This window comes from Manis javanica, chromosome 4, assembly GCF_040802235.1.
Source record: "Manis javanica isolate MJ-LG chromosome 4, MJ_LKY, whole genome shotgun sequence".
NCBI lineage: Eukaryota > Metazoa > Chordata > Mammalia > Pholidota > Manidae > Manis > Manis javanica.
The window spans coordinates 132,074,757-132,087,904 of record NC_133159.1 but is presented as its reverse complement, the minus strand read 5'-3'; the positions used below and the strand labels follow the sequence as shown (position 1 = coordinate 132,087,904).

General features: G+C 41.0%; 1 protein-coding gene across 2 annotated transcripts in view; it reads right to left on the bottom strand.

Annotated features, from left to right (window-relative positions):
• The window catches only part of ANKFY1 (ankyrin repeat and FYVE domain containing 1), an 86,728-nt gene extending 76,121 nt beyond the window's left edge, over positions 1–10,607 (bottom strand). For both annotated transcript variants that reach the window (XR_012130535.1, XM_073234992.1), the window contains exon 1: positions 10,526–10,607. Coding sequence is in view for 1 of the 2 variants with exons in the window: in XM_073234992.1 (XP_073091093.1) it covers positions 10,526–10,535 (10 nt within the window). In the remaining variant the exon portion in view is untranslated. The remainder of the gene's footprint in view (positions 1–10,525) is intronic.
• Positions 10,608–13,148: the final 2,541 nt, after the last annotated feature.

Below are 13,148 nucleotides of genomic sequence, written 5' to 3'. Positions count from 1 at the left end.
GCCACACAAAGTTATTACAGTATTACTGGACATAGTCCTTAATTGTTATCCAGATTGAAAGCTCTGGTTGTCTATGTATAGGCTGTCATAATCCACTTAAATAGTATAGTAAATATATAAAATACTTAGGGATAAATTTAACAAAAAATGTGCAAAACCTGCACACTGAAAACTATAAAACACTGCTGACAAAAATTAAAGACAACCTACATAAATGGAGATTTATACTATGTTCATGGATTAGAAGGCTCAATGTTGTACAATGTCAATTCTCTCCAAATTGATCTATGATTCAACACTATCCCAATAAAAATTTTAGCAGATATTTTTGTAGAACTTAATAAAATAGTTCTAAAACTTGTATGAAATTGCAAAGCACCTAGAATAGCCAAAATAATTTGGGGAAAAAGAGTAAGGAAGGTGTACCACTTAGATGACTTGATTGCAAGACTTGTTATAAAGTTACAGTAATTGGGACAATAACACATTGGCATCAAGATAAACATTCTGAGCAGTCAGAGTATATAATCTAAAGTAAACCTACAGGTATACTGCCAGCCAGTCTGACAACAGTGTCAAGGCTCTTCAATGAGGAAAGAATAATGGAACTGGAACAATTGAGTATCCATAGAGCAAAAAGTGAACCCCAACTCTTACCCCACTGTACACAAAAGTTAAGTCAAAATGGATCATAGATTTAAATGTAAGGGTTAAAACTATAAAAATTCTAGACCAAAACAGAAAAAAATCTGAGTGGCCTCAGATGAGGAAAAGATTTCTTAATCTGTAAAAATAATTTATTACAGAAGAATGTAAAAAAAAAGATGAATTATATTAGGAAAAAAATGGTTAAATTGGACACTTTCAGATTTTTTTTAATCTTCTTCAAAACACACAAAATGAATAGGCAAGCCACAGACAAAAAGATAGTATTTGCAAAACATATATCCAACATGAATATATGTAGAATTTATATACAGACTATATTACAAACTTACAACCCAATAAGACAACCCAAGAAAAAAGGGCAAAAAATTTGAACACTTCGTCAAAGAAGATAAATGCAAGGCAAACAAACATATAAAAAAATGCACATCATTAGTCACTGAGGAAATGCAAATTCAAATGACAATGAGATATCACTACACACCTACTAGAATGACTAAAATATTTTATTAAAGTGTTAGCAAAGATGTGGAGAACTGGAATCCTTGTACATTGCTAGTGGGGATGCAAAATGGCATAAATACTTTAGAAAACAGGTTAACAGTTTCTTATAAAGCTAAACATACAGTTGCCTTATAACCCAACAATTTTACTCCTAGGTATTTACCCAAGTTAAATGAAAACACATACCCTTAAAAACTGGAAACAACCCAAATGTCCAGTTGATAAGTGGGCACAAATTGTAGTATATAGGTAAGACTACTGATACATGCAACATAGTATCTCAAAAGCAAGATGCTAATGAAGCCAGACACAAAGACCACATGCTGCCTGATTCCCTATGAAATTTACAGAGAAAGCAAAACTACAGTGATAGAAAGCGGATGAGTAGTAGTTGGGGAATGGGATTAAATGCAAAGGAGTTCAAAGGAAAATTTTAAGATTACAGAAATATTCTACATCTTGATTGTGGTGGTGGTTATACTACTGTAAATATTTGCCAACTGACAAGTTAAAATTGGTGATTTTTTTTGTTTGTCATGTCACTATGCCTCAATAAAGCTAACAATTCCTTCTGAGATGCACCTTAACATCTTTCTCTTGGAAACCACCATCATACCAACACTTCCTTGAGTGCTTAGCTTCATTCACAAACATAACCAGTCACTCTTCTCATCTTTCTCCTCTTCACTCTATTCTATACACACCATTATTAATCTTCCTAAAACACAGCTCAACTAACAACTTCAGCTGGTTCCCCACTATCTATAAAAGTATATGTTTCCTACTACAGCATTCGATTCCTCTAGAAGTTTCTTGGGGGCAGTAAATGTCTTATTTATGTTTGTATTTCATCAGTAGTACTTTAGACTGTGTGGCATGGTCTCTGAGCACTCAGAAACTGCACACAAATAGAGGAACTTGAGAAATCTTAAGATTTAATAGGTTGAATTACATGACAATGCCTAGCGTAGTAGGCTGAAAAATGTCCCCCAAAATATCCATGCCCTAGTCTTTGGAACCTGTGAATGGTACCTTATATGGTAAAAAATGGGGGAGGGATCTTACAGATGTGATTAAATTAAGAAGATTGAGATGAGATGTTATCCTGGATCATAGGAGTAGAACCTAGAGTGCAATTGCATGTATTCTTATAAGAAGGAGATTTCATACACAGGGGAAAATGCTGTATGAATACAAAACAGAGAGATTTGAATATGCTGGCCTTGAAGAGTGGGGTGATGTGGCCACAAGCCAAGGAATGCCAGCAGCCACCAGAAGACAGCAGCAAGGAACAGATTTTGTCTTAGAGGGAGATAATGGCCCCAAAGACACCTTAATTTCAGCCCAGTGATACTAATAATTTTAGATGTCTGGCCTCCAAAATCATGGAAGAATACATTTCTGTTGTTTTAACCCAGCCAGTTTGTGGAAATCTGTTACAGCAGGCATAGGAAACTAATACTCCTATCCATGCTGTAAACACAAAATTCTGTACAATAGAAGATTTTAGGGCTTTAGCATCTTCTTGCTGGATTAGTGTCAACAACAAAGTTCCACAGAGTAAATAAAATATATAGTCTTTTGTAATATTTTGCAACAAAAGAAACAAGGATTATCTTTTTAATATCTCCTATAGAAGTTAATTCTTCATTATCTAAAATTCTAACCAACATATTTAAAGTAATACAGCACTTAACAAATAAGATTTCACTTAGGATAAATGGATTCCCTAAAATTACACAATTAGCAGAATGACTCAAATTTTAAGATCTTAAGCCAAAGCCCATGCTCAACCCACTGCACCATGCTGCCTAATTTCAGCTCTAATGTCTAATGTAAGGACATCAAAGAAATGTTTATTAATTAGTTAATTCAGGAATCCAGGAATTGAATGTGTTCTTTCCATTCCCCACCTTAAATGCAATTTCTAATTCCCTCTGCTTACTCTAATTCTAACCCATACTGTATTCATTGTCTTTGTAGATGAACAAACCCTGATGTCTTGTTTCTCTACACTTCTATAGTTCTTGCATTCTAGTCCCAATTTTAGCAGTGAATTAGTGCTTTGTGTAATTCTTTGATGATTAACTGACTTTATCTCTATGTATCCTGCTTTAACTGTGTATAATTAAATAAAAGAAAAATTATTGTAAAAGCTATGATAACATCCTATTTTGAAAAATAAGTTTTGTTTCAAGCATATATTAGTCTTTCACATAACAGTATTTCATCAAAGTATCTTCTTCCCAGAAAATACTTCCTTGTTCACATCAGAATACATAAGCTCCTCACTGGTGATGAATCACCACTACTACTACTTTTCTAAACATGTCATAGTGCAGATGGAATTCTTCTTTCCCTGGGGTCACTGAATATTCATTAATCAAGAATACTAAATATAGGAAAATTATTTAATGGAGAGTAAGAAAGAAGTGGATATAATCACTGTTGAGAACTCAGGTTCACAACACACCCTAATGAAAAGGGGAAAGGAAGCGGGAAGCAGACAGCAACCCCATCTGGGGGAGAGTACAAAGGAATAGTAAGGGTCACAGATGCCCTTGCCAGTCAGCACATCCTCCTGCTCCTCTCTCTTCTTCTCTCCCCAACCACCTCACTCACTCACTCACTCACTCACTCACTCACACTCTCACACTCTCTCTCTCTCTCTCTCTCACACACACACACACACACACAGATTTTGGGTGTTACTGAAGATAACGACAGTGCTAAGATGTATTCTGACTTTTCACCCTTTTACAACATCTAGTAACTGTTGTAACTTGAATGCTTTGACAAAGTCCAAAAGCCATTATTTAACCAAAGTTAGCTTTAAAAAATCTTCTCCCTCCAGTTACAGATAAAACTTACTACCCAGGACTCTTAAGTAGAAAAGATTACCTTACTATATATATGTACAAACTGTTCTATTTGTTTAAAAACCTGATTCACTAAAACTGCATTTTATTACTGACTCCATTTGAAAAAATTATTTTGTAGGATATGTTGATTCAATGAAGACTGAAGCTGAGTGATGTGTAAATCTGGGTTTGTAAAAGCTTCCCAGGTGATTCTAATGTGCAAGGCTCTCCAAGTTGAAAACCACTAGTCTAAATGAATGGAATTACTGGCAGACAGAAAAGAATATGTGAGAGATTGATTGATTGATTGATTCATTCATTTATTTATTTATTGAGAGCTTTATAGGATCCACAGGATTTGGTGACTGACTGCAGAGTTTGGGGGAAGTCAGGGATGACTTTCAGGTTACTGATATGACAGTATGGCTGGACAGTGGTGCCATTAACCACTGATGCAAAAGAGAAAGTATAACTATGAAGCACACAATATGAATGCTTTTCTGAGAAACTCTGCCCTCCCCTCTGTATTCCACAAGTTCTATCAAGGCTGAGAGTGTGTCTTGCTCACTTCATCATCCCTAGCATAGTAGCTTACACCTCATAGAAATATTTTCCTCAATGCAATTCAACTCTGTTAAGTCTTGCTTCAAATCAGTGATGTGACTTACACATCTTTCAACTTCACTTTGTACAGCACTGATCCTAGGACTGACTCCATAGGAGTTATGAAAAAAATATTAGCTAACTAGCTTATTTTCACCCAAACACCAGTCTGACTGGAAATGCTTCCAACTGCCCAAAGATAACCACCTTTAGGTACACCAGGCATGGTAAAGTATGTCCAAAACTGAGGTCAGGATATTTGTTCTCAAATCTGGTCCTCCTCTTCTGTTAACAGCCCAGCCATTTTCTGAGTCATCAGACCTAAAACCCTTGAGTCCTCTTTGACATCTTGTCAACATGCAAACAGGTTTCCAAAGTCCTTGACCCTTATACCTTCTATAGTTTCTCTCACATCAGTCCTCACCAGGCCCAATGCCCCCGACCAAGGGACTCATCACCAATTACTAAAGCCTCCTCTCCAGTCTCCCTTCCTCCCAAATTCATAATAACTGTATGGTTGCCATACTGTAGCCATTTCCACATGCCTCAGACAATTCTGTTATGTTACTACCCTCGCTGACACCTCTTGATAGCCTCACTCAATGGCCCACCGAATAAAATCCAAATGCTTAACCAATCCCTTCATAATCGGGCCCTTAACGTACTTTTCCAACCTCATATCCCACTATTCCTTCCACTGAGTAGAGTGACCTCTTCCCATTTCCATCTTCCCACGCTCAAAAGAGGACTGTTTTCCAAAGCCCAGCTCACAGCAAAGGCATTTTTCCCTAACCACCCAAAACATACTCCACACCACTTCCCTAAAAAATCTCTTTCTATTCTGAATTTTTAAGGTAAATCCTAAGCATTTTTCACCTTCCACCTTACAATACAGCTTCTTATACACATGCTTTTCATCTCACATCCTGGACTGTGGCATGTCCTGTTAATAGGCTTAGGTCTGGCTATTCTTTTTAAACCAGCCACCACTTCTCTCTCCACCTCTACTCCATGCTCATCCCATGCTCCACCCTATAGTGCCTTACTAGGTGGAGTTCAATAAATACCACAGGTCCTTGGCCTCTCAGATTCAGGACACACAGCAATTCCTCATTTTGTTGGGCATGAAGGTAAATTATGATGTCTCAACTACAGCAACTTGATGCCAGTGGCTGAATCCTCATATCTTGGCCTGATTCAGTAACTCTCCTCTGGCATACCCACAGTCACTGCAGTGAATGGATAAACCAGATGATATTTAATTATCAATGGCCTGGGACAGAGATTGGTTGAATGAGTAAAATAATAAATGAAGAAATAAATTTCAAAACTGGAAAAAAAGGCAGGTTTCTTCCTTCCCTATTTCTACCAGCCTATACTGATTAAGCATTTCCTGGGACAGTGCTGTCCAAGAGCACTTTCTGGAATGATGCAAGTTTCCTATTTATCTGTGCTGTCTGCTAGTATGGGAGTCACCAAGCATACAGCTATTAAGCACTTGGAATTGGGCTAGTGTGACTAAGGGACTAAATTTTTAATTTTACCTAATTTTAATTAAATGTAAGTAGCCATGTGTGGCTACTGGCTATTGTACTGGCCAGTGATTGTCCAGAATATGGACCGTCTTCCCCTTATTACTTGAGTTGTTGTCAAAAGTATTTTCCTGACCAAATTCCAGTAAGCTAAAAAAGGCCATGATCAATTTTGTTTAATAAACCATTTACATTTTTTCTAATTTTCTCTTTAATTTTACTTTGGAAGGGAAGGGGAGAGTGGTTTAAGAGGAGGCTAAGAGAAAGAGTGTATGCCAGGGTCAAAACATCAGGCACTATGCTAAAAGCCTTTGTGCACAATTCCTTTGGTCCTCAAAGCCACCTTTGAGATAGAGATTATCGTCTTTTAAACCTGAGGAAACTGAGACTGAGAACAATTAATTGGCTTGCTATTGATCACAGCTTAAGTAAAACTAGGATTCAAATCCACATCAGACTGCAGAGACTGAGCTCTTAAAGCATTACACTTTAATCGCTCAGGCTAAAAAGGGGCTGGTTGAAAAGTAGGTTAGGTAGCTCCCAACAGACTGATATTATTCTGGGCACATTAAAAGCTAGAACAGCCCGCTTACTTGACAAGAGACTAAGAATGTATCCAGGCAACTTCTTTTAATGTCTGAAATGATGCTCAATAAATTCACCCATTCCTTCAACAACAGTCATGATTCTAAGTTGGGAGATACAGCAGTGAAAGTCTCTGACCTCATGAGGTTTATATTCCAGCAAGGAAATTAAAAATAAAAAATTAGAGAAGGTCTCAAAAGAGGTGAGAACTGACCAGACACCTGAATAAAAGTCAGCTGTGCACAGAGAAGACTAGAAGTGATTCTATAGCATATTACTACACTGATGGACAGTGACTGTAATGGGGTATGTGGTGGGGACTTGATAATGGGGGGAATCTAAGTAACCACAATGTTGCTCATGTAAGTGTATATTAATGATACCAAAATAAATTTTTTAAAAAGTCAGCTGTGCAGCCCAGTTTGAAAAAGAACAGATGCACCCCTATGTTTATCGCAGCACTATTTACAATAGCCAAGAAATGGGAGCAACCTAAGTGTCCATCAATAGATGAATGGATAAAGAAGAGGTGGTACATATACACAATGGAATATTATTCAGCCATAAGAAGAAAACAAATCCTACCACTTGCAACAACATGGATGGAGCTAGAGGGTATTATGCTCAGTGAAATAAGCCAGGTGGAGAAAGACGAGTACCAAATGATTTCACTCATATGTGGAGTATAAGAACAAAGGAAAAACTGAAGGAACAAAAAAACAGTAGCAGAACCACTGAACCCAAGAATGGACTAACAGTTACCAAAGGGAAAGGGTCTGGGAAGGATGGGTGGGAAGGAAGGGATAAGGGCGGGGAAGAAGAAAGGGGGCCTTACGATTAGCAGGTATAATTTGTGTGTGGCGGGCACGGGGAGGGCTGTGCAACAGAGAAGACAAATAGTGATTTTACAGCATCTTACTATACTGATGGACAGTGACTAACGGGGTATGTTGGGGGAACTTGGTGAAGGGGGGAGTCTAGTACACACAATGTTCCTCATGTAATTATAGATTAATGATACCAAAATTACAAAAAAAAAAGTAAGCTGTGCAGAGAAATGGAGGAAGATTATTCCAGGCCAAGGAAACTGCAAGGACAAAGAAGTAGAGGGAGAAGAATGCTGGGAATGTACAAAGAACAGTAAGGAAGTTAGTGTGATAACAGCTGAGTGAATGAGAAGTAGGAAATAAGATTGTGTAGTTAACCAGGGGCCGGACCCTGTTGGCACTTGAAGGTCATTGGAAGGCTTTGGAATATACTTTAAGATCACAGAGAGTCATGGCAGTGTAAAGGAGGTGTAGAGGTGTATTGAAAAGACTAGGAAAGACATGATCTATGTTTTAAAGGGAACACTGGAAGCTATAAAAATAGGGCTGTAGGGAAGTAAAGTCAAGGAGAAAAAGTAAAAGCAGGAAAACCATGAAGCAGGAACATTTTTGAGTTGATGAAGGAAGCTTAGATTAGTAAGCAGCTGCAAAAAGGTAGAGTGGAAATGGAAACTAATTTTAGGACAGACTTTAGCTAAATACCCATGGATGGGTGGAAGAAAATGTTGGTTTTTAAACAAATCACATTAAGAAACTACTGTACACTAAGTCTCTCTAGGTTCTATTTACTATTCCTCGGTGCTATATCCCACATGCTTATACTCATTACCAGCAAATAAAAATGATTATCAGGAAGTTCCCATACAGAGTACTTACAGATAATCCAACTGCTACATGACACAAATGTTTGCTATTTGTTTATATTTAAATAAGTATCTCAGAACAAGTATTCCAGCTCTGACAAATTCTGATTAAAGTACAAGCAGCATTAAATTAACACCCCACAGTTTTCTGGCTAATCGTGCCTTCCTTTGCATAACAACCATCTTCAATTTAAGGAGGTCACAGGGGCTGAACGAACCACTCAATTCTTCCTAGTCAAAGTTCACATTATCTCCAAAAAGCTTAAATTAGAACACAGATCAGGAAATTGGACATATAAAAAAGGTTAAAAAATGAAAACAAAAACTGTCAAGCCATAACCTCATGCCTGTGCTTACCTATCTACCCTTCCTTGCCAATTTAACCCTGAAGGTATGTCTTGTTTGTTTAATATGCATGCTCCACTGGCTAAATGTCTCTTAAGGCAATCCTAATACATATTTCAAGGCAGGTGACGGATCAGTATACTCAGCCTGTATGAGCTCCTCATGGTGGGACCTGACTGCAGAGCACAGCAGATACTCAGTAAAACTGCAGAAATGAATATCTAGCTGCCCTCTACAACTTCAACCTTGGTAATATATTCCCCAAACATCCCTCAACTTCTCTTCCTCCTAGTGAAAAAGAGCTGGACTACCCGACGACCACACATACGGCCTTCCTGAACATTTCCTACCCAACCTCACGGCTCCGAGCAACAAGATCATTTCACGGGCTGCAGGCTATGCTCAACAATATTAAACGACATTCTTTGATTTACCCAAAAATTAGCTTCATAAGATGCCTTAGCTTTCTTTCCGTTCCTTTTATTCCTCCTTGCTTTCATTCAATATTCATCTGATGTTCTCCCCTCCAGGGGAGTGTAACACGGTTAAAAAAAAAAAAAAACAAAGGAGGCAAAGACAAAAACTGGATGCCAGTCCCAGCTATCTCTGTAACTTTGGCCTCAATCCCTTTACCTATAAAGTGCAAATAATGCACATGACAGGAGTTCTTCACAATGCTGCTCCGAAATCTAATCTAAATGAGAAAAGCCTGCAAATTGTCACAGGCCGCCCAAATTTATGATCCAAGTAAATATAGGTTCAGACAAACCTCAGCTCAAAACCAATAGGGCAGGTCATAACCAGCACACTGCAGTCACTCAATAAACATTAAGTCAAATAAGGAGTATTTTCCTGCAAAAACGGAATGACTAGGAGAAGCACATTGGCCAGGTCTGGCAGGTAATTCTCCACCTCCGGGTCTACTTTCCCCACAGTTGTACAATAAGGCTTTAACGATGACGGACTCTAATATTGCTACATTAACAGAGGCAGAACCTGAGATGCCAAATTGCTTTTACCTGCAGTATCAGAAAGGGCACACCAAAGAAGAGGGTACGGACTGGACTGAGAGGCAAAGGAGCAGAGAGAGGTCTGGTTTAGCACATCTCCTACGAGCAGTGTGACCTTGGCCAACTCCCTTACCAGGCAAACCCCCCTCCTTCTGACATATCTTTAAAACCTGGGGAAAGACTCCCAGCCGGCCCAAATCCCGGGACTGCTGGGGGGCCAGGGTCACAGCTTGAGGCCGTTTGGCGCGTTGGCCCTGTTACAGCCAGTTACAGCCCTGGCCTCCCCCAATCCCTCACGCGGAGGAGTCCCCAGCTCTTCCGCAGGCGAGGGATGTACCCCTTCCGGATGCGGGACGAGGCCGGACAGCAGTTTCGATTTCCTAAGAAGGGTTACTTCCCCTGCCGTCCTGGCACCGCCGGGTGTCAATGGAGCCTCCCCGGCCGCCCTCGGGATCCCTGTGGCTGCACCGAGTCCCCGCACGGGACCTCCCGACCCGGCTCCGCCACCAGCCCAGGTCCCAGGGGGTCGGGGACGCCAGAGGGGCGTTGCCATAGGAATAGCGCTCCAGACCCTCGACCGAGGCGCCCGGGAGGGGCTGCAGCAGAAGGCTCGCGAGACCCGCTGTGCCCAGGGGACCACGCCCGGCCGTTCCTTCTCAGGGTTACTTCGCCCAGCCAGCAGCGCCCCCACAGCTCCGAGCCTTCCCGCGCGGTTCGACCAAAACCTACCTTCCGCCATGTCGGACCCGTCCCTGCCTTCAGCCTCGCGAGAAGTGCGCCGCTCAGCGGGGGGTGCCGTATAACAAGAGCCCCCAAATCTCGCGAGAGTCATGGGAGACCTGGCAAAGGGAGGAGTTCAGACTAGGAAAGAGCAGTGAATGAAAGTGGAGGGAGAAGCTGGGTGGCCAGACGAGGAATGGAGAGCCTGTCTCTCTTCACCTAGTGCTTTCAAGGCTCGGGACTTACCAAGCACTGACTGGGAGCTGTCATATTCCATGCCCTAGGGAGGGCACCGAAAAGGCTGGACACAGAGTGCCAAGACTATTCCTTGGAAAAACTTGGCCGTGAGAGGGTCCAGAAATGGGTTTTGTTGGTCTTTAGGTTTGTTTGTAAAGATGTAAGAGAGAAAAGAGCCAAAGACTAACGAAGGTTCAGGGTCCCTGGGGAAATGGGATGCCCTGCAAGCGAATTTAAAAGGATTTCAGGAGAAAGGATTAACCTTAGACTGGAGGCAGGTCACTGGTTACTAAAATAATAGGGAACAAGAAAATGCATACAGGCAGATGTGAAGGGACAAAGAGATACCAGGGAGGTCACTTGAAGACGTCAGTTTTATGGCTGAAGTTCGTAGGCAAGAGGACAGGAATGGAGAAAACTCGGGAGAGGAATCTTAAATTGGAAGGCCTAGTTTCAAGTGTCTCCTATATATGTGGACATGTGGATAGTGTTCCCCCTACCTATCCACAACCCATCCCCGCATTTTTTTTCCAGCAGAAATCAGCTACCTGATCACAGCAGCAGAGAATATAGATTATAGCATTAGTTCAGGGATTAGTATTTATTGCCAAAACGTGACTGAGAGCAGTGTGAGAATAGAGTTCAGGTGCAGACTGGGTAGAGGCTTACAGGAGTCGAACCTGTAATACTGACAACCAGTGCAATATGAACAAAGTTGTGAGAGCCTGGTGGTAGGGGTGGCAAACTGAAGTTCTTAAATTATGATAGCAGTAGACAATGATAAAGTCCAGGACAAGGCCATGGAATATACATCTCAAGTAGCATGAGAAGCTAAAAAGATTAGATGCTGGAACTGGGAGGTAGGGAAGGAAGGAGACCATAAGCCAGGTGCTAAAATCTTAGGCAATATGGAGGTAATAGCAAAAAAAGAGGGCTAAAGAGTAACATAACTGAATGGTGTAAGGCCTTTCAAGAACAATTTTTAATAAAAGGAGAGTCAAAAGGATGCTGATTGTATTCACTCCTAGAAGCACTAACAGTTAAGGATTGCAGGGGAAGTGCTGGCCTTGGAGAAGGGCCAGAGTAAGAGCAGATAGGTTTAAGGATCTGTGAACAGGATGAGGATGTCAGACCCAAAAAATGGGGGTGGTGGTGGGGATTTAAAGTTGGAAGCGTTTAGGTGCTGCCAAGGTTAAGCATTAGTGGGTTGTGAGGTGGAGGGGAGAAGGACCTTGGAGTTTACATCATGGAACATAGGGTCATGGGATTCAAATTTTGAGAGAGGTAGGAATTCTGGCAGAGGGACACATGGGAGAGGGTATTGAAAACGTGTGAGAACAATAATATGCTCAGGGGGAATGATGTTCTGGTCATGGTGGGAGATGACAGAGGTGAAGGAGGTATCCGCAGGGAGGTGCTTAGTGCTTAGAGGAGCTACAGTGGGCAACAGCACTAGACTGAGGGCAGAGGAGTCCTTGACCAGGTTCAGTGAAGAAGCCATTAGCTCAGTGCTTCCGTCAATAATGGTTTATAGGTATGCCGAATGGCAAGCCCTTGGGCCATCAGGGTGGCCAGGTAAGCCAATCTCTTCTGGTCTGACCACAAGCAACCTTAAAAAAGTACCCTACAAACATTTTCTGGGACAGAACATAGAGATTACATTAAAATGGTTGGGAAATACTGTTAGAGCAGATGGCAGGCTTTGCATCGTATGACATCTTTGCCTCACCAGCACTGCCTACCCTCTGGCATACAGTAGGTGCTCAAAATGCTTGATTAGTTGGTACCACTGTGAGCTACACTGCAAGTCAGAACTGTGTTTAAGTTTGGCTTTACAACTGATTTGCCGTGTTGACTATTGGCAAGTTGCTGCAAGCTTTACACTGCCATCTCACACTCTCCATCTATTTCAAGAGACTTGGACTAGAACCCGTGGTTCTTAATGATCTCAGGGGTCATGACCTCCTTTGAGAAGTTGATAAAAACCAGGGACCCTCTCCCTTCCAGCAGCATACATGCAGAATAAAACACACGTGTCCCCTTTGTTTGCTTGGACTAGAAGCCCACAAACAAGAACTTACCTCTATGGATTTAATTAACTCAAGGACTTGACTAAATCCTCATTACAACCTACCTCCAAGAAGCTATCAGAAGTGAAAGTGCTTAGAAAATGCTTCAGTAACCCTATTTCTGGGCCCTTGTCAGAGTGGACTCCTACTGGCTTGCAACCCCTGAGGTACAGAAGACTGCTTAATAAAGACTGTGGAGCTACATTAAATATGAACTAAGATACTGACATTTTAAGAAATCTGAGCACTAGAATGTGGTTCATTTTAGACCTAATTCAGGTTTTGCTGTTAGATTATGAGGAACTTAGCATGGAGTTGCCTGGGAC